Source organism: Neopsephotus bourkii, unplaced genomic scaffold (genome assembly GCF_033783945.1).
Source record: "Neopsephotus bourkii isolate Nb327-2 ecotype Australia unplaced genomic scaffold, CSIRO-AGI_Nbou_v1 NB_1681, whole genome shotgun sequence".
Classification (NCBI taxonomy): Eukaryota; Metazoa; Chordata; class Aves; order Psittaciformes; family Psittacidae; genus Neopsephotus; species Neopsephotus bourkii.
In genome coordinates this window covers 48,811-74,087 of record NW_026902155.1, presented here as the reverse complement: position 1 = coordinate 74,087, position 25,277 = coordinate 48,811, and the positions used below count along the sequence as shown (strand labels likewise).

The window sequence follows — 25,277 nt, the reverse complement described above, 5'->3', positions numbered from 1 at the left end:
CAGAAGGGTTAGGAGGTCCGGGGGGAGCCATAAGGGGGTTTGGGGAGCCTAAAGGGGTCCTGGGAGGCTTGGGGGGGGGGGGCTAGAGGGGTTGGGGGACCCTGATGGGGGCATAGGGGCAGGTTATAGAAGGGTTGGGGGTACAGGGGCTAAAGGAGGGCCTGGAGGGGTCACAAGAGGGTTGGGCCCTCTGGGGTGAAGGTCAGTGTGAAGGTCACGGGGGGGTCACACGGGGTGAGTTGGGGGGGGATCACCTAAGGTCAGGCCTCCGACCCCCGCGTACCCACCCCGCAGCAGGCGCAGCGCCACCGCCGCCATCAGTCCTACAACGCGGCCGGAGCAGCGAGACGGGAAGGAGAAGCGCCGGCCGCTTCCGGCCACGTGACGGCAAGCAGCCTCCCCCTCCCGCTCATCAGCGAGACCGGTGCGTTCTGTTACTGCCCCCTACCGACGCATACGGAGGAGACCTCCAAGCCCATTCCCGGCATCGCCATCCCAAAACGCACCTTGAATTGCCCCAAATCCCCCCAAGTCACCGCAGAAATGGGTGAAAATCCCATTTGAAATCCCCCGCCTCCCGCCCCGAGGCACAGGTTGTTTTCCAAACGACTTTATTGAAGGGGAAGGGGGGGAGCACACGAACAGCCTTAAAAATGGGGGGGGAGTCAGGGGGAGGAAATAGGGAAGATCAGCCTTAAAAAAACAAGGGGGGGGAAGGAGGGGTAGAGACCCCCTGAGGGGATGGGGGCGTCCTAGGGGGGTTGGGGGCACCCCCCACTGTTAGGGTCCTGGTTAGGAGGCGTGCTGGGCAGTGGAGAAGCAGAGCTTGAGCGTGTAGGGGTATGGCCCATCTGTGTGGGGGAGAGAACAGGGGGTTAATGGGGGTCCGGTGGATGGGGGTGAGGTGTATTTGGGGGGGGCTGGGGGGCACTCACTGGGGTTCTTCATCTGGAAGTGGTTGAGGAAGCCGAGGGTCTCGAGGGCATCGCTCTTGGAGTCCCACTCCAGCAGCCCTGAGGAGCTGCGCTCGCCTGGAAAAGAGGGGGCCCCTTCCTCAGTGCCCCCGCCATGGCCTGCAGCTCCCCGGGCTGCCCCCCCCGGCCCCCCCATACTCACTCTTCCCCGAGAAGACCTTGACTGAGGAGGGGCGCTTCACACCCAGCTCATCGCAGATCTGGGGAGGGAGGAGAAGGGTGAGGAGGAGAGGGGAAAAAGGGAGAGAAGGGAAAGGAAGTGAAGGGAAGAGGAGGAGGAAAGGAAGAGAATGAAGAGGATGACAAGAAGAACAAGAACCAAGACAGGAGAAAAAGAGAAGGAAAAGGAAGGGAAGGAAAAGAGAACAAGGAAGAGAACAAACAGACTGGAGAAGAAAGGAGAAAAAGAACAAGGAAGAGGAGCAAAAGAGACTGCAGAAGAAAAGGAAGAAGAGGAAGAAAGGGAAGAAGAGAGGAGGAAAAGAGCAGCAAGAAGGATGAAGAAAAGATGAAAAACAGAGAATGGAGAATTCCTGCAATGGCAGAAGGAAGAGGAGGAGGAGGAGGAGGAGGAAGAGGAGGAAGAGGAGGCCCCACCTCATAGAAGTTGTCCTCGGTGACCTCGAGGGGCGCATTGAAGAAGTGCAGGACATTGCTGGGGTGCTGGATGCGGTTCTTGGCTGCCTGCTCCGGGGTGGAGAAGCGGTTGTTGCGGGAGCCACTGAAGTCCTTGTAGCTGCAGGAGCCGTCCTCCAGCCCGTAGGACTGCCCGGGCATGATGGCCTGCTGCTTGGAGACACTGCCAGGGGTGGGAGGGGTCAGCGTGGCACTGGGGGGGGTACCACGAGCCCCCCACCCCAACCAGCACCTACCACACGTTGAGCTTCTGCCCGAACATGAAGTTGTTGTTGAGGTGGGTGATGGCCCTGTCCACGGCGTAGCCATCGGCCATCTCCACCATGGCTGCTCCTGGCTTGCTCTTCATGAACTTCACCTGCCAAGGGAATGGGGCGCATCAGAAACACCCCCTCAAGACCCCAAACCCCCCATGGGAGACCCCCAAAGCCTCCAACCCACCCCCCGGACCTTCTCAACGTTGCCATAGAGGCAGAAGATGTTGAAGACGCGATCACAGTTCATCTTGGACTGGTCCAAGCCGTAGACCATGAGGACGGGGCTGTCGGCGTGGGGCCCGTACTCCGGTGGCGGGGGTGGTGGCGGGGGGTGCCCATACTGGGGACCATAGCGGCTGGGTCCTCGCCGGTGCCCCCCAACTGGAGGGCCCATCCTTCTGCCTTCATAGTGGGGCGGTGGGGGCCCGTAGCCTTCATCGTGGTAGTGCCCGTGGTAGCCACCGTGGGGTCCTCCTGCACAGGGAGGAGGTTGGAGATCCCCAGCCCCATCTCTATGGGCTCCTCCTGCACTGGGAGGAGGTTGGAGCCCCCCTCCCAACACCACCTCTATGGGGTCCCCCTGCAGAAGCAGGTTTGAAGCCCCACACGTACCATATTCCGCAGGGTGATCCCCAAGGAGCGGGGGCTGCCGTTGGCGCTTGTTGGGGTTCCCTCCTTGGTCTCCTGTGGGAAGAAGAAGAGGTTATGGGGGGGGGTCTGAGGATGACGGGGGTCCCAGCACCGCTCCCAAAGGTGCTGTGGACCCCCCTCCAGCCATCAACAGCCCCAGGGTGGCTTTAGTGGATTCCCCCCATCTCCAACCAGTGGGGATGGGGAGTGAGGGGGGCCCCTACTGGGAGCTGCCCCCCCCTGCCCAACACCACCATCACCCCCCCAGGATCTGTGCCCATTTCCCCCCTCCCCCAAGCTGCCCTATGGAAGTGGGGGTCCGGTGAGGCCCCATTGGGATACTGCTCATTAACAGACAATTAAGGTACAGAAAGGAGAATAAAGGACATGAATTACTGCTAATTAAGTCATTAAAGTGGCAAAAACACCTCCCGATCCCCCGAAACAAGTGGGGGTTCAGGCAGCAAAGCAACAGCAGAACCAGCTTCAAGGAGCCAGCACGGCCCAAGGCATCAACCACGACCGCGGCACCGATCCAGTTGCTCTTCTTGTTCCCTTCCCGCTTCCGTGGAGCTTTATTCCCAGTTGGATACAAAGCTTGGGGAAAGGGGGGGGTTGGGGGGCTACTTACAGCATAGAGGGGGGGGTTTACAATAGTACAAGGTCCAGTTTTGGCACATGGAATGATCTCGCTGTCTTTCTCTTACCCTTGGACGCTTCAAGAGTTAGGACAGTTGGGAAAGATGGGCGTCCCACCAAACAAACACTGCGACCCTGCATCACATGGTTTCAGAGTCACAAACACAGGTCCAAAGGCACCAAACCCGCCACAATTCCACTTTAAAAAAGAGAAAAAAACACTCTTTTTTCTTAGCAAAAAAACGTTAAGTCTCGCTGCTGGTTTGTTTGCTCCTCAGGAGGTACCAAAGGAGGCCACAAAGGGGTGGTGAGAAGTGTGTCCCTCCATTCCTGCCACTGTGTGGTGCGTCGGGCTCTGTGGAGCTCTGTCCCGTGTGCGTGTCTCCTCTGAGCATGGACAATGTGTCTCGGCTCGAGCCAGACCCAGCTCCAGCCTCCTACGGGCTTGTGTGTGATGTTTTTGGGCTGAGTTTTGCCTTAAGCTGGGATTTGGGTTGGGGCTAGTTTTGGTGTTGTCCGCTTGGCGCTGATGTGGTGGCACTTGGCTGCAGGAGAGTCCTTGGATGGTGGTTGTGTCCTTGCAATGAGCTCATGGTGCTGCTTGGGGTGCTTTTTTTGTTTTGTTTTTTTTTGCTGGCTGCTGCGTGTTTCCTCCACTTTGGTTTTGTTCCTACACTTGTGTGGTGTGAGCAGGAGGAGGAGGAGGAGGAGGAAGGAATGTGCGGAAGAAGGTGACGCCCGCTCGGGTTTTCCGCTGGTGTACGTGCAAAAGGACTGCTCGGAGCTGGGAAAGGCCACGTTATGGCAGCCCCCCCCCCAGCTCCACACACCCTACACAACAAGAGGAGGGGGGGAGCTGCGCCCCCTTCAAGCCCTCTTCCAAAAGCGGTCGGCGAATCCCGCTCCCACCGCGCTCCGCATCCCGCCCCACAGCCCCCAGCCCGCCCCAGTGCCCCCCATCAAAGGCACCCGACGCTCACACCCCGCTTTCAGAACACAAAGGGGGGATTCTTCCCCTTCCCATTGCCCCCCCCCCCCCCCCGCGAAAGCACTGGCCCACCAATGGCCAACCCAGCGTGGAGACATCGACTCCAAAGGGGATCTTCAATGGCCGTGGGGGTCTTTTCCCACCCCTTCCACAAGCTCAAGGGAGCTGGTGTCTCCCTTCTGCTTCTACAGGGGCTGCCAATGCCCACAGCAAAGGCAGGCACATTCCTCCCTCGCCATGTAGCTCCGTTTTAGGCAATTCCAGTTGGGAACATGAAGCCCACAGAGACCCAGCGAGCGGGGCAGACACACGGAAGCAAAGGCACTCCCCACCCCACACACCTGAAACCCTTCCAACCCCCCCATGCTGGCAGTGGCAGTGCAGATGCAGCCCCCTCCTGACGTCCATCCCCGAGGAACGCACACAACGAACCCCGCAGGCACAGAAACACCTCCCCGGGGCCGCCGCCGCCACTCGGGTTTCCACCTCCATTGACCCCCTCCCTGGCGAGCCCGGGGCCGGCTCCAGAGGTAGGGATGAGCCATGCGGTGGGGTGGGTCGTGGTGCCCGAGTGTAGGTGCACAAGGGGCTTCAGTGGCCATTACCTTGTCCGCTGAGGTTGGGGTTGGTGTAGTCCCAGGTGTCTTGGTCGTTCTTGAACACATTGAGGCGCGTGGGCTGCAGAAGACGGAGGAGGTGGGGATGCAGCAGTGGCAGGGGGGTGGTACCCCCCAACGGGGACAGTGCCCCCCCCCCACATGGGTGCCTGTTGCTTACCTTGGCATACTCAATTTTCAGGGTGCAGCACCCCGAGTAGATGTCGGCGCCGTTGAGGGACGCTTTGGCGCGTTGGGCGCTCTGCACCGAGTCAAACGTGGAGGGGAGGGTTAAGGAGGTTTGCGCCCACCAACGAGGGTTTCAAGTTTCATTATGTGGGATCTCTGCCTGCTCCTGGAGCCAAAGGAGCCCAAAGCAAGCCCCGGCAGGTGAAGGCAGCCCCAAAGCCCCTGGAGCACGGAAGGATATTCCACCATGGCCTGGACACCGTTCTTCCTGAAGATAACAATCCTCTGCACGGGACCACAGGGATTGCAGATGGTGTAGAGCACGTCCTGGGGGGGGGGGGCACAGGGGAGGAGGTGTGAGGAACCCCGGGTGAGGCGCCATGGGAGCCCCTCCAAAGCAGCAGAGAGCATGGAACGGGATGGAAGGGATTGAAGATCATCTAGCTCCAACCCACCAGATTGCTCCAAGTCCCGTCCAACCCGGCCTTGAACCCAACCACCGCTATTCAACCTATCCCAGTGTCCCCCCACCCTCAGAGCAAAGAACTTCCTCCCAGTATCCCATCCAACTCCTCCCCCTTCCCCCCCGAAGCTGCTTCTTCTCATCCCCTCCATCCTTTGTCCCAAGCCCCTCTCCAGCTTCCCTGCGGACCCTTTAGGCACTGGAGCTGCTCTAAGGTCTCCCCTTCTCTTCTCCAGGCTGACCCAGCCCCGCTGTGGCTCCACATCCCCCTTTGTGGAGCAATCACCCACCGTGGTAATGGAGTAGATGGGGTTGAGGATGGTGAAGAGCAGCACGTTGTTGACGCCCCGGGAATCATCCGTGTCTCCGGGGCGGGAGATCTTCTGGCTGGTGGAGTAGTTGACAAAGGCCGGGTGCCCGGCGATGTAGATCTGGTTGTCGGCAGCGTAGTTGACAGCGTTGCAAGCGCCGAGGATGTCCTCGAACTCCACCAGGGCTTGTCTCTTCTTGGGCATCACCACCACGTAGCTGGAAGAGGCAGCACAACCACTGCATCCCCACCACCGGGCCACTACCGCCGAACACCGCCCCGGGGCCGGCTCCTCACCTGATGGGCCCGAACTCCTGCAGGGCCTCCACCAGATCAGCCTCCACGACGCCGTCGATCAGGCCCCTGATGTGCACCACGGGGGACGCCGGGGTCTTGTGGGGGTCATCGTAGTTCTCCTGCTAGGAACCGAGGCCTCGGCTCAGCAGAACCCAGCGGCGCGGCCTGAACCGCCCTGCGCCCATCACCGTGGCCTCGGCTCCCAGCTGCGTGTGCATCACGCGGGCCGCTTTGGGCCCTGGGGTCACCTCAGGGCATATCTTGTCCGTTCCCCCCCCCGTCCCGGCCCCGTTTTTCACCCCTAGAGCCCCATTTTATTTCTCGCCCCGTTTTCGACCTCCTCATCCCCGTTTTACCCCCCCTCGGTCCCCTCCTGCTCCCCAGGCCCCGTTTTATCTCCCCGGGCCGCTCTACCCGCCCCCCCCCCCCCCGGCCGCCTCTCACCGCTCCGGCGGCTCCGGGCCCTCCGCCAACCCCCCCCGGCCCTCCAGGCCCGTGCGGCGGCGGCTCCGCGTTCTCGGTCTTCTGGCGCTTGGGAGCTCGGCCGCCATCGCCGTAGTAGCGGCCGGAGCCGCCGCCGCCGCCGCCGCCGCCCGCCGCCATCTTCCCCATGTCGGACCCGCGGCCGCTGCCCTCAGCGCTCTGCGGGCCCCTCCACCGCCGCCGCGACATGGCGCCTCTGTCCGCCGCGCCGCCTCCGCCACGCCCCTATTGGCCCGCCCCACTGCCACTCAAGGCGAGACTCTCATCCCATTGGCTCCGCTCCGCCACCGGCCCCGCTCTCCGCCGCCATTGGGCTCGTCGGCCGGATGAGCCCGCGCTAATTCGCCCGCTTCTCTGCCCGTCAACTGCACTGCAGCCTTCTATTAGGTGCAAGGGGCGCCTGTCCGCCCGCCCACCGAGCTGATTGGGTATAGGCGCTGCCTGTCCATGCGGCGCCCCGCCCTTCTTCAAGGTGCAGCACTCGGGCTCCGCCCCCGCCCGACGCCTCCTCCAGGCTATTGGTCAGCGCCAACGCAAATCAACTCCCTTGGCTCTGATTGGCTCCTTTTATGACCCGTTCAACCCCTTCAGCCTCTCCCCTCGCCCATTGGGAAATTCACCTGCCTATCAGCTCTCGCGTCTGCCGCTCCAGGCCCTGATTGGCCTTCTCTCTCAACTTTCACTTCGAATTAGCCGGTGCATGATGGCGCTAGCCCCGCCCACCGCGCTCAACAAGGGTACACGCCCCCAAAACGGTTACAGATATCTCTAAACGGGTACAGACACCCCAAAATGGGTACGGGCATCCCGAAAACGGGTAAAGTCACCCCAAAATGGGTTCGGCCATCCCGAAAACGGGTACAGACACCCCAAAATGGGTACGGACATCCCGAAAATGGGTACAGACACCCCAAAATGGGCTTAGCCATCCCTAAAACGGGTACGAACATCCCAAAAATGGGAAGGGCCACCCCAAAACGGGTACAGACACCCCAAAATGGGTTCGGCCATCCCAAAAACAGCGACGGACACTCAAAAAACGGGAAGGGCCACCCCAAAACGCGTACGGACACTCAAAAAACAGGAAGGGCCATCCCAAAACGGGTATGGACACTCCAAAAACGGGTATGGACACCCCAGGACATAGCCAAAATGTAAGAATAGGAAGGTTTTATTGCACAAAAACCGGGAACAGGAACAACCCCCTTTCCCATCCCAATGGACCCCTCCACCGCGGTCACCCCCATGCACTGCGACACCCCCCCACACACACTGGGGGGGGCCCAAACCCCTCATTCCCTCCCCCAGACCTCCAAAAAGGCAACAGCCAGTGCTGAGAACCCCCCATTTAATGCCACAGCCCCACTGGGTCAATGGGGGGGGGTCTCAGTGCCCCCCCCAGGTGATGGTGGGGGGTCCTGGCTGCCCCCCTCGGCCTTGCTTTTGCCCCCCTGGGTGGCTTTGGCATCGATGGCAGCGTGTTCCTTCCTCACCAGCTCCTCCAGCTCCTTCTGTTGGGGGGGGACACAGCGAGTGAATGGGGGTGCAGAGGTGGGGCTCTCCCCAAATGAACAGGGGGGGTCCCCAAGTCGCTATGGGGGTGGCAAGTACCTTCCATCCCAGCAGCTCCGCCAGTTCCAGGCACCCCTGGTCACACTCCCCCAGCCAAGCCACGTCCCTGCGGGGGGGGTGCAGGCAAAGGGGGGTCCCCAAAACATGCTGGGGTGGGGGGAGAACCCCCCCACGAGCCTCCCAGGCCCCCCTTACCTATAAGCCTTGTCTGAATCAAAGTCCATGCCACAGCCAAAGCCCATGAGGGACATAAGGGGGTCACTCTGGTGGGGGACACACATTGAATGGGGAGGACACAACAGCTCTTGACTCCCAAGAGCCCCCCAAACCCCATCTACACCTCCCCACACCCCAGTTTTAGCATTCCCCCGCCCTATTTCTCACCTGCCCTGTCTTTTCCTTGTTGATGAGGAGCCGGGGGGTGTTGGTGGGGACCCTATGGGGGGGAACAAGAAGTGGTTATAGGCAGAGTAGGAGGAAGTTGAAAGGGGTTGGAGGAAGTTAAAGGAGGTCGGGGGGGGGAGTCTGAGGGTCCCCAACCTGCTGACGAGGGAGGCGAAGGGCTGCACCTGCAGCGAGGTGCCCATGATGATGAGCAGATCGACCTGTTGGAAGTCCTGGGGGGGAAAAGGGGGTGTCAGGAAGGGAGGAGGGGCGGGTGTGTGTGTGTGTCCCAAATCCTAATGCAGGGAATGGGGAGGGGGGGCTCCAAGACCCCCCAAACTCACCGACTGCAGGAGAGTGAAGAAGCGAGAAGGGAGACTCTCCCCAAAGAACACGATGTCTGTGGAGGAGACGGGAGGTGAGCAGAGGTTCGGGGAGCCCCTAAGGACCGGGGGGGGGCCAGTATCAGGGTTGGGGGGGGTCCCCTGCTCCCTCAGCTCACCGGGTTTCACCAGGCCCTGGCACTGCTCACACTTGGGCACCAGCGAGGAGAAGATGCGCTCTGCAAGAGGTGGGGGCATGGGGGGGATGTGGGGGGCATGGGGGGGCACGAGAGCTCCAGGGGTACATGGAGCCGGCAGAGGAATATGGGGGCACATGGGAGAAGCACAGAAGAGCTTGGGGGGATCAAGGTACATGGGGAGGGGTTCCAGCTCTCAGTAGGATCCATTCCTACGGCCACCCCCAGCCCCACTTCCCCCCATGTCCCCCCCCATCGCACCCCTCATCCAGGGCAGCCCGTACTGGCGCCGGCAGCCGGGGCGCAGGCAGTGCGAGGTGAAGAAGGAGCCGTGAGCCTCCACGAGCCGCTCGGGCTCCAGCCCCGCCACCCGCTCCAGCGTGTCGATGTTCTGGGGGGGCGGGCACGGGGGGGGGGGTCAGGGGATGCTGAGGGCCCCCCTTGGCACCCCTCAGTCCCATTGGGGATCAAGCTGGGGCGTCCCACCTGTGTGTAGCAGCGCAGCAGCAGCCCCTTGTCCTGCAGCAGGCGCATGAAGTAGTGGCACAGCGTGGGCTGGGGGGGGCAAGGAGGGTCAGGGGGGGCCCAAAGGGTTTGGGGGGGGGACTGGAGAATGGGAACCCGGAGGTACAGGGGAGGGGTTACCTTGAACTGGCCAGGGTAGAGCTCCCGCGCCAGGGCGAAGAAAGGCTCAGGGTGCTCCTATGGGGGGGGAGAGGAGGCTTTGGGGGGGCTCCAAGGGAAAGGCCCCCGCACCCCTAAACCGAGCCGCTGAGGGGGGGTTACCTTGAAGAAGCTGATCTCGAAGATGGCCTCGGGGTAGGGGAGGTCGTAGCTCTGCAGGTTCGAGTAAAGGCCGGTGCCGGGCGAGCGGAAGTCGGGGATCCCTGCGGCTGCGGGGGGGGAAAGGGGGTGTCAGGGACCCCCCCCGAAAGCCCCCCCCCCCAACTCACTCACCCGTGGAGATCCCAGCGCCCACCATGCACACCACGTTCTTGCCTGGGGGGGGGAAGGAAACGGGGGCACATAAAGGGGGCCGCGGCGCTGGTGACCCCGCCATGGACCCCACGGGGCCCCCCCCCCGTACATCTCTCGCTCCGCAGGAAGCGGCTCACTCCCTCCAGCGTCAGCTCCTCCAGCACCTTCTCGGGCTTCTCCCCGCCCAGCCCCAGCGTCCGGGACAGGAGGCTCCGCAGCAGCTCCACTGCAGGAACGGGTCCGGGTCAGGCCCCGGGACCCCCCCCCTGCGGTGTGCGGGGAGCGGGACACCCCCCTCCCCCACTCACTGTCAGAGTCCCCCGAAGCGCCGAGCTCGGAACCCTGCGGGACAGCGCGGGGGGGGTCAGAGGATAGCGGCGGCGCAGAGGGCCCGGCGAGGGCCGCAGCGGGGACGGACCCGAAGCCTACCGGTGACTCCGCGTCCCCCTCGGGCTCGTCCCCAAGGCCCTGCCGCTGGCACCGCTCACCCCCGGTACCGTCCGCGTCGGCCATGGGCAGCGGCGGCGGCGGCCCCCGCCACTCCTCCCGGCGTGCACCGCGCGGTCAGGGCTGAGTGACTGAGAGCGCCGCCATCTTCCTAGAAGCCACACCTCCCGGCGTGCACCGCGCGGGCAGCGCTGATTGGCTGAGAGAGCCGCCGTCTTCCTTGCAGCCGCAGCCCCCGGCTTTCACGACGGGCAGAGCTGATTGGCTGACCGTTCCGCCTATTGTCCGTAGAGCCACGCCTCCGCTGATTGGCCGAGACCACCGGAAGTGCTGCGCCAACTACGGGTCACGGCAGGGCCCGTCGGGGGATTCCCGGCGCCGGCGGCGGCTCCTCGATGGCGGCTCCCGCCTGACGCGGCCTCAGCCCGGCCCCGATGGCGGCCGCGGAGGCGCCGCCGCCCCCGGGCGACGTGAAGCGGGCGGAGGCCGAGGAGTGGTGCGACAGCGGCCTGGGCTCGCTCGGCGAGGGGGCGCTGGGGCCGCTGCCCACCAGCCCCGGGCCCGAGGAACCCGCGGAGGCCGCGTCCCCCAGCGCGGAGCCCGGCGCTTGGCTCCGGCACGTCCTGGGCTTCCTCACGGAGGACGGAGACACGTGAGTGCTGGGGATGCGGGACACCCACCCCGGGTCCCTCGCACGCACCCGGGGCTTAACGGGGACCCCCCCCCCACATCGTGTCCCGTCCTCCCGTGCCCCCCTAGGGCGCTGCACTTGGCCGTTATCCACGAGCACGAGGCGTTCCTGGACTCCATCCTGCAGCACACGGCGGGCACGGAGTACCTGGACCTGCAGAACGACCTGGGGCAGGTGCGGGGTGGGGGGGGAGAGCAGGGGTCGTACCCGGGCGGGTCCCGCAGTTCCTGACGGGGTCTCTGTGCCCGCAGACCGCGCTGCACCTCGCTGTCATCCTAGGCCTGGAGAGCTTCGTGCGGAAGTTGCGTGCGGCCGGCGCGGGGCTGGGGGTGCAGGAGCGGGGGGGGCACACGGCGCTGCACCTCGCCTGCCGCGAAGGTCACCCGGCCTGCGCCCGCCTCCTGCTCAGCGGGCACCCCCCTTGCACCGAGCCCGAGGCGAGGGCTCAGCTCGACGGCATCAACTACGACGGTGCGGGATAGGGGATGGGGTCCGGAGGTTGGGAAAGTGGGGGGGGGTACCCGCAGTGACAGCCCCAGGCCCCATCCTCATTCAGGTTACACCCCGCTGCACATCGCGGTGCTGCGCAAGGACGTGGAGATGGTGGAGCTGCTGCTGAGCGCTGGCGCCGACCTCAACAAACCGGTGAGAGCCAGAGCGAGGACCAGAGCGGGGGGGGGGGGGAAGCACTGGGGGTCCTTTAACCCCCCCCAACCTCTGCTTGTGCCAAAGGAGCCCAGCTGTGGCCGCAGCCCCCTGCACTTGGCGGTGGAAGCGCAGAGCCCGGAGGTGGCCGAGGTCCTGCTCTGCGCCGGAGCCGATCCCGGCGCCCGCATGTATGTGGGGTACACGGCGCTGTACAGCGCCCGGCACCGGCCCGACCCCCGCCTGCCCCCCCTGCTGCGGCGCTTCGGGGCGCAGGACCCCTCCAGCGACGAGGATGGGGACAGCAGCGATGTGAGTGCCCCAAAACGCCTCTCTCCCCTTCCCAAATGATTCTTCCCCCCCCCCCAATGCCTATCTTAGCCTCCAAACCCCCTCTTTCCCCCTCCCAAGTCGGGGGGGGATGCTGAGCTCTCGGTGTCATTCCCCCTCAAGGAGGAAGAGGAGGAGGAAGAAGAGGAAGAGGAATATGACGACATCGTCATCAACAGCAGTCTCTGCATGGACTGAACCCCCTCCCCCCAGGTCTCCCCCTATTTATCTGGGGGCTCCTACTCTGGCTGCCTGGACTTTAGGGGAGCTCCCCCCCAGTATCCCCCCCCCCGTCCTGGTGGTAGCGATAGAGAATTTATATGAATTGTACAATAAAAGGAGCCTTCGGCCTTCTCACAGCCTCCCCCTCTTCTTCCTCCTCCCAGCATCAGCTGGGGGATCCCAACCCCTGGGACTCCCCCCCACTTCATTGGGGTGATGCCACAAGCAAACGCGCGTGGATCCGTGTTCTCTGCACGTGCACGTTCAAACACACGTGGGAAGCATGGAGCAGCCCGTGCGCTCCGTGAGCTTTATTCCAGGGGATCCCGTGTATCCGGTGTCCCCAGGACACGGCTCCATGCATGTCCACATGTGTCCCATGTCCCCATCGCCGGGGGCCACTGAGGGGTCTGCCCCACGCTTTGGGGGCTCCTCAGGGTCCCCCCCCAGGCTGATTGGGGCCAATGTAGCGCAGCCGTGGTGCCGGGGGCCGGGGAATCACATCCAGCCCCACCAGGGGCTGTAGGGCCGGGGGCACCCGCACGCGGCCATCCTGGGGATACAGCATAGGGTGAGACCCCCCCCCGCACCCCAAAACCGGGGTAGGGCACCCCAAAACCCCACCAACCATCACTCACCGGTAGCTGGTTGCACTCCAAGAGGGCAATGAGCATGCGGGACACGGCACAGGCTGTGCCATTCACCTACGGGGGGGCCGGGGGAGTTATGGGGGGCCAGAAGGGGACCCCGAATTTGCCCCCCTTCTCCCCGCCACCCCCCAGCACCCACTGTGTGCGCGTGGCGCAGCTGCCCGGCCCCATCGCTGTACATGATGTTGAGGCGCCGGCTCTGATAATCGGTGCAGTTGGAAGCACTGGAGATCTAAAGGGGGAGCAGAAGAATTTGGGGACCCCCCAATAAAGGGGGAACCCCCCGGGTTTTGAGGTGCCCCCCCCACGTTCTCACCTCCCCATATTTGCCCCGTCCTGGCATCCAGGCCTCGATGTCGAACTTGCGGTAGGCAGGGAGCCCCAGCTCCTCCGTGGGCATGTCCAGGACACTGAGGGAGAACAATGGCAGAACATGGGGGGGGGGGTGGTGAAGCGATATGGGAGGGTTTGGGGGTGCTTTGGGGACCCCCCGACTTTGCCCTCACCGGTAATGGAGGCCCAGCTCGGAGAAGATCTCCTTCTGCATTGCCAGGAACTCGGCCAGCAGCGCCCCGCTCTCAGCCCCGCTCTCGGCTGCTGTCACCCCAAACATCTCCACCTATGGGTAGGCAAAGGGACCCCAATACTGATGGGACCCCCCCAGGGTCACCCCAACACCGCCCCCCGGGGGGTCAGGCCTTCCCCTCCCAGGCTGCCCAGTACCTTGGTGAACTGGTGCACCCGGTACAGCCCCCACGGCTCCCGCCCCGTGTCTGTCTCAGCGCGGTAGCAAGTGCTGGAGCAGACAACCCTGTGTGGGGAAAGGGGGACCCGGTTATGGGGGGGGTCCCCAAAGCCCCCCCATTAGTGCAGGGGGACCCCAAAACTCCTCTTATGAGCGATGGGAATCCCCAGAGTGCCCCATGTTAGCACAGGGAGGGGATCCCCCAAACCTAATGGGTAAATCCTGCAGCCGCACCGCGTGGTCCATGAAGTAACCTGGAGCAGAGCGATGGGATCAGTGGGGTCCCCCGGCCCCCCGTTAACCCCAGGGACCCCCCCCGCTGCTCACCAGCGATGCCAACCTCGGCCGTCCCAGCCAGGCTCAGGTCCTCGAAGCGCGCGGGGTCGATGCTGTACACGGGCGAGGGGCTGAGGTGCAGCTGCATCCCACAGCCCTCCTGCAATGGGAAGCACGGAGGGGTCTGGGGGGGGACCCACACAGGGAAGGAGTAAATGGGGGGGACACGGCGGTGAATGGAAGGGGATGGGGGGCACTCACAAAGACAGCGCCGCGCAGCAGGTCCGGGACTGTCATGGGGAGGAAGCCCTGGGGGGGGGGGAGAAATAAGGGGTGTGCAGGGAGCCCAAAGCCTGGAGGGGCCCCCCCAGAGCCTGGTGGGGACCCCAACGCCTCGTGTGCCCCCTCCTGACCTTGCTGAGCAGCTTGGCCATGGCGAAGCGAACCAGGGCGTGCTCCAGCAGCGCCGCAGCCCCGCACAGGTAATAGGAGCGATGGCCAGAAACGTGCGAGAGGCGCCTGCGGGGACACCTGTGTGTCACGTGTGTGCCACGCATGTGTCACGTGTGTGCCACGCATGTGTCACGTGTGTGCCACGCATGTGTCACGTGTGTGCCACGCATGTGTCACGTGTGTGCCACGCATGTGTCACGTGTGTGCCACGCATGTGTCACGTGTGTGCCACGCATGTGTCACGTGTGTGCCGCGTTTGTACCACGTGTGTGCCACGTGTGCGCCACGCGTGTCACGTGTACCACACGGGTGCCACACGTGTCACGTGTGTGCCGCGTTTGTACCACACGTGTCACGTGTGTTCCATGCGTTTGCCACGTGTGTCAGCGCTCACCGCTGCCGGATGATGTCCAGCCCCTCGCCCAGCTCCAAGTGCCCCTTCGGCTTGAAGTCAAACACTGGTGGACATTGGAAGAGAAGGAGCCTTCATCACCCCACAGACCCTCCTCTACTTCCCGTTAGAGCCTTCCTCCCCCCCCAGCCCTCCTCCTCTTCAACCCCCCCTTACCTGGTTTCTCCCCCACCACCTCCAGCACTCGGGCCTGGCTCTCATCCCCGATGGGCTGTTTCAGAGGGGTACAGAGGGTGTCGGGGGTGGGGATGACACCACGATAGAGTGTCCCCCCCCCCTCTCCGCACTCACCACCTCGGGGTGGGTGCTGTTGGGGAGCTGCAGGGCTCTCAGATAGAAGCTCTCATCCAGGGAGGCCTCCTGGGCCAGCAGCTCCTGCAGCTCCAGCCGGATCTGGCGCCCGCGGGCCCGGAGCGCTCCATAGGCAGGTAGCTGGGGGGACACGGTGCTGGGGGGTAAATGGGGGTTTAAACCCCCTCCCCAAGCCGCCTGCACCCCACAGCTGGGAGCAGGGACCCCCCCTCTGCTGTGTCCTACCGCCTCCACTGTCTGTCTGTCGTGGGCTGCCTGTGGAGAGAGGGAAAGAGATGAAATACAAGGGGGGGGGGCTATGCGGAACTATGCGGTGCTGTGGCACGGATGTGGGGTGCAGTGGGGTGGATATGGAGCGCTGTGGGGCACTGTGGAGCGCTATGGGGTGGATGTGAAGTAATATGGGGTGCCATGGGGCACTGTGGGGTGGATATGGAGTATATGTGGAGTACCATGGGGCACTGTTGGGTGGCTGAAGAGGACTACAGAGTGGATAAGGAGCAATGTGGGCTGCTGTGGGGCACTGCAGGGCGGATGTGCAGCACTCTGGGGTGCTGTGCAGCACACTGTGGGGCACTATGGGGTGCTGTGGGGCACGTTGTGGGGCACTATGGGGTGCTGTGGGGCACGCTGTGGAGCACTATGGGTGCTCTGGGGCACACTGTGGGGCACTATGGGGTGCTGTGGGGCACACTGTGGGGCACTGTGGGTGCTCTGGGGCACGTTGTGGGGCACTATGGGGTGCTGTGGGGCACGCTGTGGGGCACTATGGGGTGCTGTGGGGCACACTGTCTCTCACCATCAGGGCCTGCACCCCTCGGGCCACTTGTCCCTTTTCATCCTCCAGGCGGGCGATGGCGGCGCGAACGTCCCGCAACCGAGTCCACGTCTGCACCTGTGGGCGGAGCCTAAGGTAACCACACCCCCTGCCGTTTGAGCCCCGCCCCCCCAAACGAGACCGTGCCCCCTCCCCGAGGCCCCGCCCCGCTCACGATCTCGCGCAGGTCGCGCCCCCGCAGCGGGCCCTGCCGCCGCTCCAGCTCCCGCTCGCTCAGCGCCGACACTTCCAGCTGCGGCCGCGCGCTCCGGCCCTCGCGGACGTGCTCGTACAGGCGGCTCCGCACCGGGCCCGGGACCGCCCCCCCGGGACCCCCACCGCCCCCCCCCGCACCGCGCCACCCCCGCGCAGCCGCCCGCCGAGCTGCAGCCAGCGCCCTGGGCGCCGCCATCTTGGACGTCTGGCGTGCGTCACGTGCCGGAAGGGGCGGGCCAAAGCGTGGCCACGCCCTCTAACGCATGCCCCCACCGCGTTACCTACCGGCCCTGGACACCCGCCCTCCCTCAAGCGCCCTTCCCAGTGCCCCCATTGCCAATCCCGGTGCCCGCAGCCCCCTTCCCACGTCCCCCCCATCGCCCCAGGCCCTCTCAGCAGCAGTCCAGATCCACACAACAGCCTTTAATGGAGGCGCTCTCCCTCCATCCCCTGGGGGCACAGCAGGCTCCATCCCCATCCCCTTCCTTCCCTTCTCACTTCTTCTTCTGGACATGGGCACAGTCGTACTTGCCCCGCACGACGGTGAGCTTCACGCCGGGCAGGTCCTGCGTGCGGCCGCCCTGCACCAGCACGACGTGGTGCTCCTGCAGGTTGTGGCCCTCGCCGGGAACGAAGCACACCGCCTCCTTGCCGTTGCTCAGCCGCACCCGGACGCATTTGCGGTTCGCCGAGTTGGGTTTTTTGGGCTTTCGGATCAGGTTTTTAATCACCACCCCCTTGATCTGCGGCCGCCCGAACGTGGCGCCCAGCTTCGGAGGAGGCGGCCTGGGCCGGCCTTGCCGGTGCATCTGGTTCAGCGTGGCCATACCGGCGGCGGGTTGCAGGCCCCCGGGAGCGGCTGCGGAGGAGAGCGGGGCTCAGACGTTGCGGGACCTCCGGGGAGGGGACGGGGAGGAGGGATACGCACCGCAGCCGCGCAGCGACGCCACGGCCCTCAGCAGAGCGCGGAGCGACATCCTTCGGGAGGGCGCAGGGAACCGGCGGGGTCTGTGGGGGGAAAGCGGGAGGTGAGCGCTGCCCCGGGGCGGGCCCGCAGCGGGCATCGGCGGCTGAGCCGCCCTCACCTCAGAGCGCCGCCATCTTACTGCGCCCCTTCAGCCGCATCCTCTCCGCGCTCTGATTGCCCAGCACCAACGCCAATCTCCAGCTTTGCTCTCTGTGATTGGCTGCTCCTCCTTTAACACCCGCCTTCAGCGCCGCACCGATGCCCCGCCCTTCTTTCCCTCTCCACCAATCCCCTTCGGCGCCCACGCCCCCCTCAACCAATCCCCGCCCCCGCAGGGGGCGGTGCTTGTCGCCAAGGCAACGCGGGTAGGGCGGATTGCCCGGATGTGGCTCGATCGCAAGATGGCGGCGGCCGAGTGAGCTGCGTGGGGGGGGCAGCGGCAGCGTCGGGCCCGTGGTGAGGGGTGAGCGGGCCCGGGGGCCTGAGGGGAAGGGGCCTGAGGCTTCCTTATGGAATTCCCTTATGGAATTGCCTTGTGTCCCTGCAGTGACTTCCCCCGGGGACCCCGCGATGCTGCGCTGAGCTGGGCAGAGCCTCCCCTTCTCCACAGGTAGGAAACGGGGGTGAAGCGTTCACCGGGAGGCTCCGGACGTCCTTATCCCGTGTGTGCTGTGGGATGGTTCCCTGCTGGAGCAGGGGGGAGGCTCCGGAGGGTGGAAAACCGGGGGATGGCGCCTTCCTCGCGTTGCTGCAGCATGGAAATGGGGGCACCCCCAGCCCCTCGTGCTCGCAACCCGCTGGCTCTGTGGAAATGGGGCTTTCCCCTCTCTTTGGGCTCATCGGGAAGAGCGGGATTCGCTCCTCGGTTGGGTTTTCCCTCGAACCCATGGAGTTTGGCCTCAAGGAGCCGAGGGGGCTGCAGGGGTTCTGGGGTGGGCTCATCCATAGCAGGACATGGGGGGGGGTGGCTGAGGGCAATCACAAACGGGATTTAAACCAAGGCCGAGCTCTCGCCGCCCATCGTTTGTCCTGGATCCTGGGAATTCTGTCCTGTGAGGATGGGAGCTTGGGAAGAAGCTCGTCTCCATGAGGATGGGGGCATGCGGGGTTGAATGGAGAAGGTTTGGATGCCCCATCCCTGGAACGGCCAATGGAGGCTGTCCCTGCCCGTGGCTTGCAATGAGCTTGGGGGTCCTTTCCGACCCAAACCTGCCTGACGTTCCATGGAAGCTCCCATCCGCTCCAGCGTGGGTTCCTCCTCTCCCTTCCTGCACGAGGGACTCGGATCCTTTCCTCCCGGCTGCTCTGAGGACCCCGGAGCCCTCCATCACCTTGGAGAAGCTGGAATTCCCTGAGGGGAGGTGGGAGAAGAGGCAGGATCCTATGGCAGGACCCCCAGGGTTAACCTGGTGCCAAGCTGAAGCTCTGAAGTCCCAAGTTTCGGAAGTTCTCCTTGGGGACAAGAGGATGAAAGGCACCGAGGCCCCTGTGCAGGGCTTCTCCGCGTGCTTTGCATTCCCGGATTCCCGTTGAGCTCAGCGCAGGGATAACGCGGCTCCGAGTCCCCCCCAGACCCTGCTCCTGCTCCTGCTCCCGCTCCCATTCCCGGCGCGCCGAGCTCCCTCGGAGGCCGCCTCTCCCAAGGCTGGGTTGTGCAAAGCCGGCCGGGCCAGTCCAACCAGCGGCGCCCGGGAGCCTCCTTCCAGCTTCCAGCCCTGGGGAATGGGGGAACTCGGAAGGGCTGAGGAGGCCATTACCAAATCAAAGGGGATGGGGCTGAGCCTTTGCCTTTGGGATAGGAGCATGGAGTCATGGATGGGGGGGAAGGACCTTAAAGCTCCTCCGCTTTCAAGCCACAGGAATGTTCTCTATGGAGCCTGGCTTTGGGCACTGCCAGGGATCCAGGGGCATCCAAACCTTCCCTCTTCATCCCAGTGTCCCACTGCCGTCCCTCCCCGTCCCCCATCCAGGTCTTCCCGTTAGAGCTGCTCCTCCTCATCCCCTCTCCAGGTTCCCTGCAGCCCCTTGGGCAACAGGGCTGGGTTCTTCCAGCTCTTCCCTGCCCTTTCCCTCTCCTTCCTTCCTTGTTCCTGGTCCCCGGCCTCCCTCCCGGAGGCTGCTTTGTTCCAGCTTGTGCTGCCTCACTGGTTCCCGGCTCAAATCCACTCTGCTCTCTCCCCACCTCCTGGCTGGGATTTCCCTTCCCTTCACCCATTCCTGACCCATTCCCAGCCTCCCCGGGTAACAGGGTCCTGACAGTGCCATTGGTGGGATCTGCAGCGAGCTGCGGATGTGGGATGTGGATCCCAAACACCTTAGGATCCTGTCCTGGGGGCGTTGGAAAGCAGGAGAGCCCTTTGGCAGTGGGGGAAAGGGCTTCCCAGCTGGAAGGAGCAGGGGGTTGTGGTGCTGGGAAGGATCCTGTGGGATCCGCAGCTGGGGCCTGGTTCTTCACCCTGAGGTGGTGGCTTCAGCTGGAGCTCCTGGAATGCTTTAGTTCCCCTGCTCTGGAATTCTTGATGGGGGGGGGGGGCGGTTCCCAACGCTCCCGGCTCCAGCCTGCGCTTCCCTGGGATAAACAAGCCCCATTGTACCGGCTGCGGGTGTTCCCACCAGGAAAACCGGTGCAGATCCACCCTGGCCATGGGCACAGAGGGGCTGGAGAGGGTTCTGGAAGGGGGCTCGGAGAGGGCCTTCTCCGGGAGCCTGTAGGGACGGGAGGAGGAAAAGCAGCTTCCATCGGGAGGGGTTGGGTGGGATAAGGGCAGGGAATCCCTCTGAGGGTGGCGGCTGAAGCCTGGAGCAGGCTGCCCCATGGAGCCTGTGGGCTGGAGCCCTGCGGTCCTCCCCGTTCCAGGACTCCCTGATCCATCCCCCCCTTCCAGCCCAGCTCCTCGCCATGTTCTCCAAGAAGAAGAAGCGTTTGGAGATCTCGGCCCCCTCCAACTTCGAGCACCGCGTGCACACGGGCTACGACCAGCACGAGCAGAGGTTCACGGGGCTGCCGCGGCAATGGCAGGGCCTCATCGAGGAGTCGGCCAAGCGGCCCAAGCCCCTGGTAGACCCCGGCTGCATCACCACCATCCAGCACGCTTCCCAGAAGGTAGGCAGCTCCCTGCGCTTGGGGACGGCTGCTGCTGGGGCTCCTCGTCCTTTCGGGCTGCCAGGAGCAGGCTGGTCTCCAGCGGGCACATCCAACCCATTCCCTGCTCCAGCAGGGCTGGAAGCTTCTCCCAGTGGGCACCAGGAAAGCCCCAGCAGAGCCACAGCTGCCCCATCCCCATCCCTGTGTGTTCTCCAGCACCCTCGTGTTGCCTTGTTGGCCACCAGCCCTTCCCCACCTTCACCCTTGTGAGAGGCCTTGGTGGGAGGAGGAGGAAGAGGAGGGGATCAGTGCAGGCTTTCTCCTCCTCTTCCTCCTCACTCTTTGAGGGTGGGTTTGCTCCTCACCCTTCGCTGCCTCTAAGATCCCTTTCCAAGAGCTGGGATCACTCCCTTGACCCCCCACCTCCATCCATCTCCACCACCAACACCCAGGGCAGGAGCGTTGCTGGGGTTCATCCCCCAGCGTCTCTCCTCCCCGTGTCCCCTCCGTGTGACCCCGTCCCCACCCCAACATCCCATTTTCATGCTTCATTTTTATTTTCTCCCCCCCCCTTTTTTTTGTTTCCTTTGTGTCCGTCTCCGTCATTCCCGCCCCTCGTCCTCCTCCAAGACCATCGTCCGGGGCAGCAAAGCCTCCAAGGAGGGCTCCTTGACCTGGCTCCTGGATGAGTTTGAGAACATGTCCGTGTCCCGTTCCAATTCCCTGCGCAGGGACAGCCCCCCCTTCCCGCCCCGCCGCCACCAGCTCCACCATGAGAACGGCCTCTCCCAGGACGATGCCGGGAGGAGCAGGAAGAGCCGCCCCGGGGCCGGGACTGAGCTAGAGCAGGGCAAGGAGAGACCTCGGGACAAGGAGGAGCACCATGGCCAGCCCCAGGCTCCCGGCGGCCGCCCGCCCCCCGACTGTCCCAAAGCCCCCCTGCAGAGGGACCCCAAGCAGGAGCGGGTGCTGCGGAGGGAGCGCCCCGAAGCCGCTGAGAAGCGCCCCAAGTCCACCTTGGGTGCTGGTGGGAGCAGCCCCCCGTCCCCTCGGGACAAGCGCCCGCTCTCTGGGCCCAGTATCCGCACCCCCAACATCCCCATCTCGGAAGGGGTGATGAAAACAGCTCAACAGACCGGGCGGGCCTTCAACACCTACCCCCGGGCTGAGACCGACCCCGGCCCCCAGGTAACGTCCTCCTGCCCCCAGGGGCTGCTCCTCCTCCTCCTCAAGCCACTGCTCTTCCTCCTCTTCCTACCTTCAACCCATGAAGGGCGGCTCCCCAGGGCCTCATCTCTTGAGTGTCTTCATTGAGGATCTACCTGGCCTTTTGGTGCAGAGGCAGGATTCGGCGCTCCAAAGAGTGGTGCGCAACAGCTCCATGGCCCAGTGCAGATCGGTAGCGAGTGGTGGTCGTCAGGGGTTGGGACTGGGAGCCAGGGCTTGGAATTGGATGGATTTCAAGGTCCTTTCCAAGTCAAACCACGCCATGGTTCTATGGATGACACCAGGTTGAGCTGCTAGGGGGGCAGAAGCTCAGTCAATGGGATGAGGGTCCTTGACAGATGCTTCAGTGCTGAAGTGAAGTTTTAAGCTCTCCAGTTCCAACCCACAGGGGCACCTTCCATAGAGCGGGTTGTTCCAGCCTGGCTTTGGGCACTGCCAGGGATGGAGCACCCAAGTCCTCTCCATCAGCCCACCCCCCTCAGGGTGAAGAGCTTCCTCCCAGTGTCTCATCTACCTCTTCCACTTGGAGTTCTTCCTCCCTCCCTGCCCTTGAAGGTCTTTCCCACCCGGCTTGAGCTATGACCAGCACGGGCTGAAGCCACCACCCCTGTCCTTGTCTCCGAAGCATCCAACCGCTCCTCCTCCTCCCTCCTTCCCCCCCTCTTCCCCCCCCCGTTCTGGTGCTTGACCCCTCTCCATCCGCAGGCAGAGCAGCGACCGGGCCGCCCGCAGGAGCCGGCCTCCAACGGCCCCACCAGCGCCTCCCGAGCCCCAGCCCGCGCCACCCAGGGGGCACCCCCCCATCCCCACCTCACCCCCCATGCCTCTGACCCCCAGCTGGCCCGGCAGCCCCCCCCCGGCCCGGCACCGGCTCCAGCACCAGCGGCGGCGGGGGGGGCACCGCAGCGGGAGCCCCAGCGCGTGTCCCACGAGCAGTTCCGCGCGGCGCTGCAGATGGTGGTGGACCCGGGCGACCCTCGCGCCTACCTGGACAACTTCATCAAGATCGGGGAGGGCTCCACCGGCGTGGTCTGCATCGCCACCGTGCGCGGCTCCGGCAAGCTCGTGGCCGTCAAGAAGATGGACCTGCGCAAGCAGCAGCGCCGCGAGTTGCTCTTCAATGAGGTGAGGGCCCCGCGAGGGCGCCCAGGAGCACCCAAGGGGAGGGTTGAGCACCCAGGGTGGGGTTGAACACCCAGGGTGGGGTTGAACACCCAAGAGCGCTCAGAGGTGCATTCTGGCACCCAGGTTTGGGTTTGAACACCCAAGGGTGCATTCAAACACCCAGGAGCTCCCAGAGGTACATTCTGGCACCCAGGGGCACCCAGAGGTGGGTTTGAACACCCAAGGGTGCATTCAAACACCCAGGAGCACCCAGAGGTACATTCTGGCACCCAGGGGCACCCAGAGGTGGGTTTGAGCACCCAAGGGTGCACTTAAGACACTCAAGAGCACCCAAGGCTTTGCATGAGCACCCAGGGCTGTGTTCACTCGAGGCTGGGAGCGCTCAGCGCTGGTTCTGGGGCTCCCTCTGCAGGTGGTGATCATGAGGGACTACCAGCACGAGAATGTGGTGGAGATGTACAACAGCTACCTGGTGGGCGACGAGCTCTGGGTGGTCATGGAGTTCCTGGAAGGTGGCGCCTTGACGGACATCGTCACCCACACCCGGTACAGCCCCGCTTCCCCCCCCGCCTGCCCCTGGGGCCTTGTCCAGCCTGCAGACCCCAACCTCCTGCTTGCTTGGTGCCCTCCATCCTCCTCCTTGCTTGCTCCCCTCCATCCTCCTGCTTGCTCGCTCCCCTCCATTCTCCTGCTTGCTCGCACCCCTCCATCCTCCTCCTTGCTTGCTCCCCTCCATCCTCCTCCTTGCTTGCTCCCCTCCATCCTCCTCCTTGCTTGGTCCCCTCCAACCTCCTCCTTGCTTGCTCCCCTCCATCCTCCTCCTTGCTCGCTCCCCTCCAACCTCCTCCTTGCTTGCTCCCCTCCATCCTCCTCCTTGCTCGCTCCCCTCCAACCTCCTCCTTGCTCGCTCCCCTCCAACCTCCTCCTTGCTTGGTCTCCTCCATCCTCCTCCTTGCTTGCTCCCCTCCATCCTCCTCCTTGCTCGCTCCCCTCCATCCTCCTCCTTGCTCGCTCCCCTCCATCCTCCTGCTTGCTCGCTCCCCTCCATCCTCCTCCTTGCTCGCTCCCCTCCAACATCCTCCTTGCTTGGTCCCCTCCATCCTCCTCCTTGCTCGCTCCCCTCCAACCTCCTCCTTGCTTGCTCCCCTCCATCCTCCTCCTTGCTCGCTCCCCTCCAACCTCCTCCTTGCTTGGTCTCCTCCAACCTCCTCCTTGCTTGGTCTCCTCCATCCTCCTCTTTGCCACAGGATGAGCGAGGAGCAGATCGCCGCCGTCTGCTTGGCCGTCCTCAAGGCCCTCTCCGTCCTGCACGCCCAGGGCGTCATCCACCGCGACATCAAGAGCGACTCCATCCTCCTGACCCACGACGGGCGGGTGAGCAGGGCCCCCCCCAGGCTCTGGTGCTGAGCCTGGACCCCATCCTCACCGCCTCCTTCCCACCCCGTGCCCAGGTGAAGCTCTCGGACTTTGGCTTCTGCGCCCAAGTGAACAAGGAGGTCCCGCGCCGCAAGTCCCTGGTGGGGACGCCCTATTGGATGGCACCAGAGCTCATCTCCCGCCTCCCCTATGGACCAGAGGTGGCCTTGGGGGGCTCAGGGTGGCTTGGGGGGGTAACCCTCATGTTAACTCCACATTGACCACGTCCCCCACACTCTACAGGTGGACATCTGGTCCTTGGGTGTGATGGTCATCGAGATGGTCGATGGGGAACCACCGTACTTCAATGAGCCACCTCTCAAGGCCATGAAGATGATCCGGGACAACCTGCCCCCCAAGCTGAAGAACATCCATAAGGTAATGGGGGGGGATGACAACACCCCTCTAAGGGGCTTCCCATGACCCTCTGGGGCGCTGCTGACCACCTCTGCGCCTTGTCCCTAGGTTTCTCCATCCCTCAAAGGCTTCCTGGACCGGATGCTGGTGCGGGACCCAAGCCACCGCGCCACGGCCACCGAGCTGCTGAAGCACCCGTTCCTGGGCAAGGCAGGGCCCCCCTCGGCCATCGTGCCCCTCATGCGCCAGAACCGCCTGCGGTGAGGCCGCCGCCGCCACCGTCCTCATCCTCACCGCGCCGGGGCGCTGCTTGGTGGCCCCCGGAGCACACGTACTACTGAGGGAGGGGGCAAGCCCCCGTGAGCAGCCCCACCGCAGCCTTGGGGGGCCGGGGGGGGCCTCCTCAGCCTTGGAGAGCCATTTGGTGGAGGCCCCAACTTCCTCCTTCTTCTCAACCACACTTTTTTAGCCCCATCCACCCCTGCGGTGTCTCCAAAGCGGGGTGGGACACCCCCAAACTCCACCCCTATGACCACACTACTGATTCAGGGGGTCCCCCACCCTACATGTGGGTTGGGGGTCTCCTCACCCCAAACATGGATCTTGGGGTTCCCCCACTCCAAACATGGATCTTGGGGGGGGGGGGGTTGGGTGGGTTTTTTCCCCCCATTTTGTTTTTTAAAGCTATTTATATTGTCGTTTTGTAGCGCCACGGTTTGGGGGGGCCCCGGGGCCGGCACATGGGGGGGGCCCCCCAAGATTCCACTTGTCCTTTTGGAGACAGCGCTGTGGCGAGTACCTTCTTTAGCGGGATGGACACGCGTGATTGGTCACACACGTGTTGGGTCACATGCGTGTGCGGAGCTGGCGGACGTGTCACCGTGTGGGGTGACGGGGGGGACCCCACTTCCCACCCCCCAGCTCCCAGTAAGGCACTGGGGAGGCGGGAGCTGCTGGAGCTCTTTTAT

General features: G+C 64.2%; 6 protein-coding genes across 9 annotated transcripts; 2 read left to right on the top strand and 4 right to left on the bottom strand.

Annotated features, from left to right (window-relative positions):
• Window positions 1-594: 594 nt before the first annotated feature.
• On the bottom strand, window positions 595-6,687 carry HNRNPL (heterogeneous nuclear ribonucleoprotein L). 2 transcript variants are annotated; one of them, XM_061375970.1, is made up of 13 exons: window positions 6,424-6,687; window positions 5,980-6,098; window positions 5,663-5,900; window positions 5,151-5,236; window positions 4,902-4,998; window positions 4,730-4,802; window positions 2,480-2,551; window positions 2,061-2,341; window positions 1,847-1,968; window positions 1,572-1,773; window positions 1,117-1,174; window positions 936-1,031; window positions 595-851 (listed from the first exon to the last, which is right to left on the bottom strand). In XM_061375970.1, the coding sequence occupies exons 1-13, from the start codon at window positions 6,649-6,651 to the stop codon at window positions 793-795; spliced, it is 1,731 nt and encodes a 576-aa protein (XP_061231954.1). In that variant the 5' UTR covers window positions 6,652-6,687; the 3' UTR covers window positions 595-792. The 2 variants fall into 2 exon arrangements, with proteins under 2 accessions (XP_061231954.1, XP_061231953.1); XM_061375969.1 differs by having other exon boundaries at window positions 2,061-2,551.
• Window positions 6,688-10,434, bottom strand: SIRT2 (sirtuin 2). Its single transcript, XM_061375960.1, is given in 17 exon segments — window positions 6,688-6,977; window positions 7,734-7,847; window positions 7,850-7,973; window positions 8,074-8,140; window positions 8,230-8,297; window positions 8,419-8,470; window positions 8,575-8,651; window positions 8,763-8,818; window positions 8,921-8,980; window positions 9,200-9,329; window positions 9,425-9,493; window positions 9,584-9,640; window positions 9,725-9,831; window positions 9,896-9,937; window positions 10,026-10,142; window positions 10,225-10,258; window positions 10,346-10,434. Coding segments are annotated over 17 exon segments (1,548 nt in total). The 5' UTR covers window positions 10,430-10,434.
• Window positions 10,435-10,776: 342 nt separating this feature from the next.
• Window positions 10,777-12,284, top strand: NFKBIB (NFKB inhibitor beta). Its single transcript, XM_061375965.1, has 6 exons — window positions 10,777-11,015; window positions 11,123-11,228; window positions 11,306-11,525; window positions 11,611-11,699; window positions 11,787-12,011; window positions 12,153-12,284. The coding sequence occupies exons 1-6, from the start codon at window positions 10,798-10,800 to the stop codon at window positions 12,225-12,227; spliced, it is 933 nt and encodes a 310-aa protein (XP_061231949.1). The 5' UTR covers window positions 10,777-10,797; the 3' UTR covers window positions 12,228-12,284.
• A 372-nt stretch (window positions 12,285-12,656) lies between these two features.
• SARS2 (seryl-tRNA synthetase 2, mitochondrial) lies at window positions 12,657-16,369 on the bottom strand. Of its 2 annotated transcripts, XM_061375952.1 has the most exons (16): window positions 16,092-16,369; window positions 15,899-15,994; window positions 15,325-15,354; window positions 15,079-15,219; window positions 14,944-14,998; window positions 14,770-14,833; window positions 14,336-14,441; window positions 14,184-14,231; window positions 13,974-14,082; window positions 13,855-13,900; window positions 13,625-13,712; window positions 13,408-13,520; window positions 13,218-13,311; window positions 13,041-13,133; window positions 12,890-12,955; window positions 12,657-12,804 (listed from the first exon to the last, which is right to left on the bottom strand). In XM_061375952.1, exons 1-16 carry the CDS (start codon window positions 16,326-16,328, stop codon window positions 12,685-12,687), a joined length of 1,506 nt encoding a protein of 501 aa, XP_061231936.1. In that variant the 5' UTR covers window positions 16,329-16,369; the 3' UTR covers window positions 12,657-12,684. The 2 variants fall into 2 exon arrangements, with proteins under 2 accessions (XP_061231936.1, XP_061231937.1); XM_061375953.1 differs by lacking the exon at window positions 15,325-15,354.
• A 200-nt stretch (window positions 16,370-16,569) lies between these two features.
• Window positions 16,570-17,147, bottom strand: MRPS12 (mitochondrial ribosomal protein S12). The gene is made up of 2 exons (XM_061375954.1): window positions 17,061-17,147; window positions 16,570-16,991 (listed from the first exon to the last, which is right to left on the bottom strand). The coding sequence occupies exons 1-2, from the start codon at window positions 17,107-17,109 to the stop codon at window positions 16,627-16,629; spliced, it is 414 nt and encodes a 137-aa protein (XP_061231938.1). The 5' UTR covers window positions 17,110-17,147; the 3' UTR covers window positions 16,570-16,626.
• Window positions 17,148-17,454: 307 nt separating this feature from the next.
• On the top strand, window positions 17,455-24,939 carry PAK4 (p21 (RAC1) activated kinase 4). Of its 2 annotated transcripts, XM_061375955.1 has the most exons (10): window positions 17,455-17,555; window positions 17,647-17,709; window positions 19,990-20,202; window positions 20,815-21,372; window positions 22,117-22,536; window positions 22,949-23,082; window positions 23,784-23,910; window positions 23,988-24,113; window positions 24,196-24,330; window positions 24,418-24,939. In XM_061375955.1, exons 3-10 carry the CDS (start codon window positions 19,999-20,001, stop codon window positions 24,571-24,573), a joined length of 1,860 nt encoding a protein of 619 aa, XP_061231939.1. In that variant the 5' UTR covers window positions 17,455-17,555; window positions 17,647-17,709; window positions 19,990-19,998; the 3' UTR covers window positions 24,574-24,939. The 2 variants fall into 2 exon arrangements, with proteins under 2 accessions (XP_061231939.1, XP_061231940.1); XM_061375956.1 differs by lacking the exon at window positions 20,815-21,372 and having other exon boundaries at window positions 17,456-17,555; window positions 24,418-24,935.
• The last annotated feature ends 338 nt before the right edge of the window (window positions 24,940-25,277 follow it).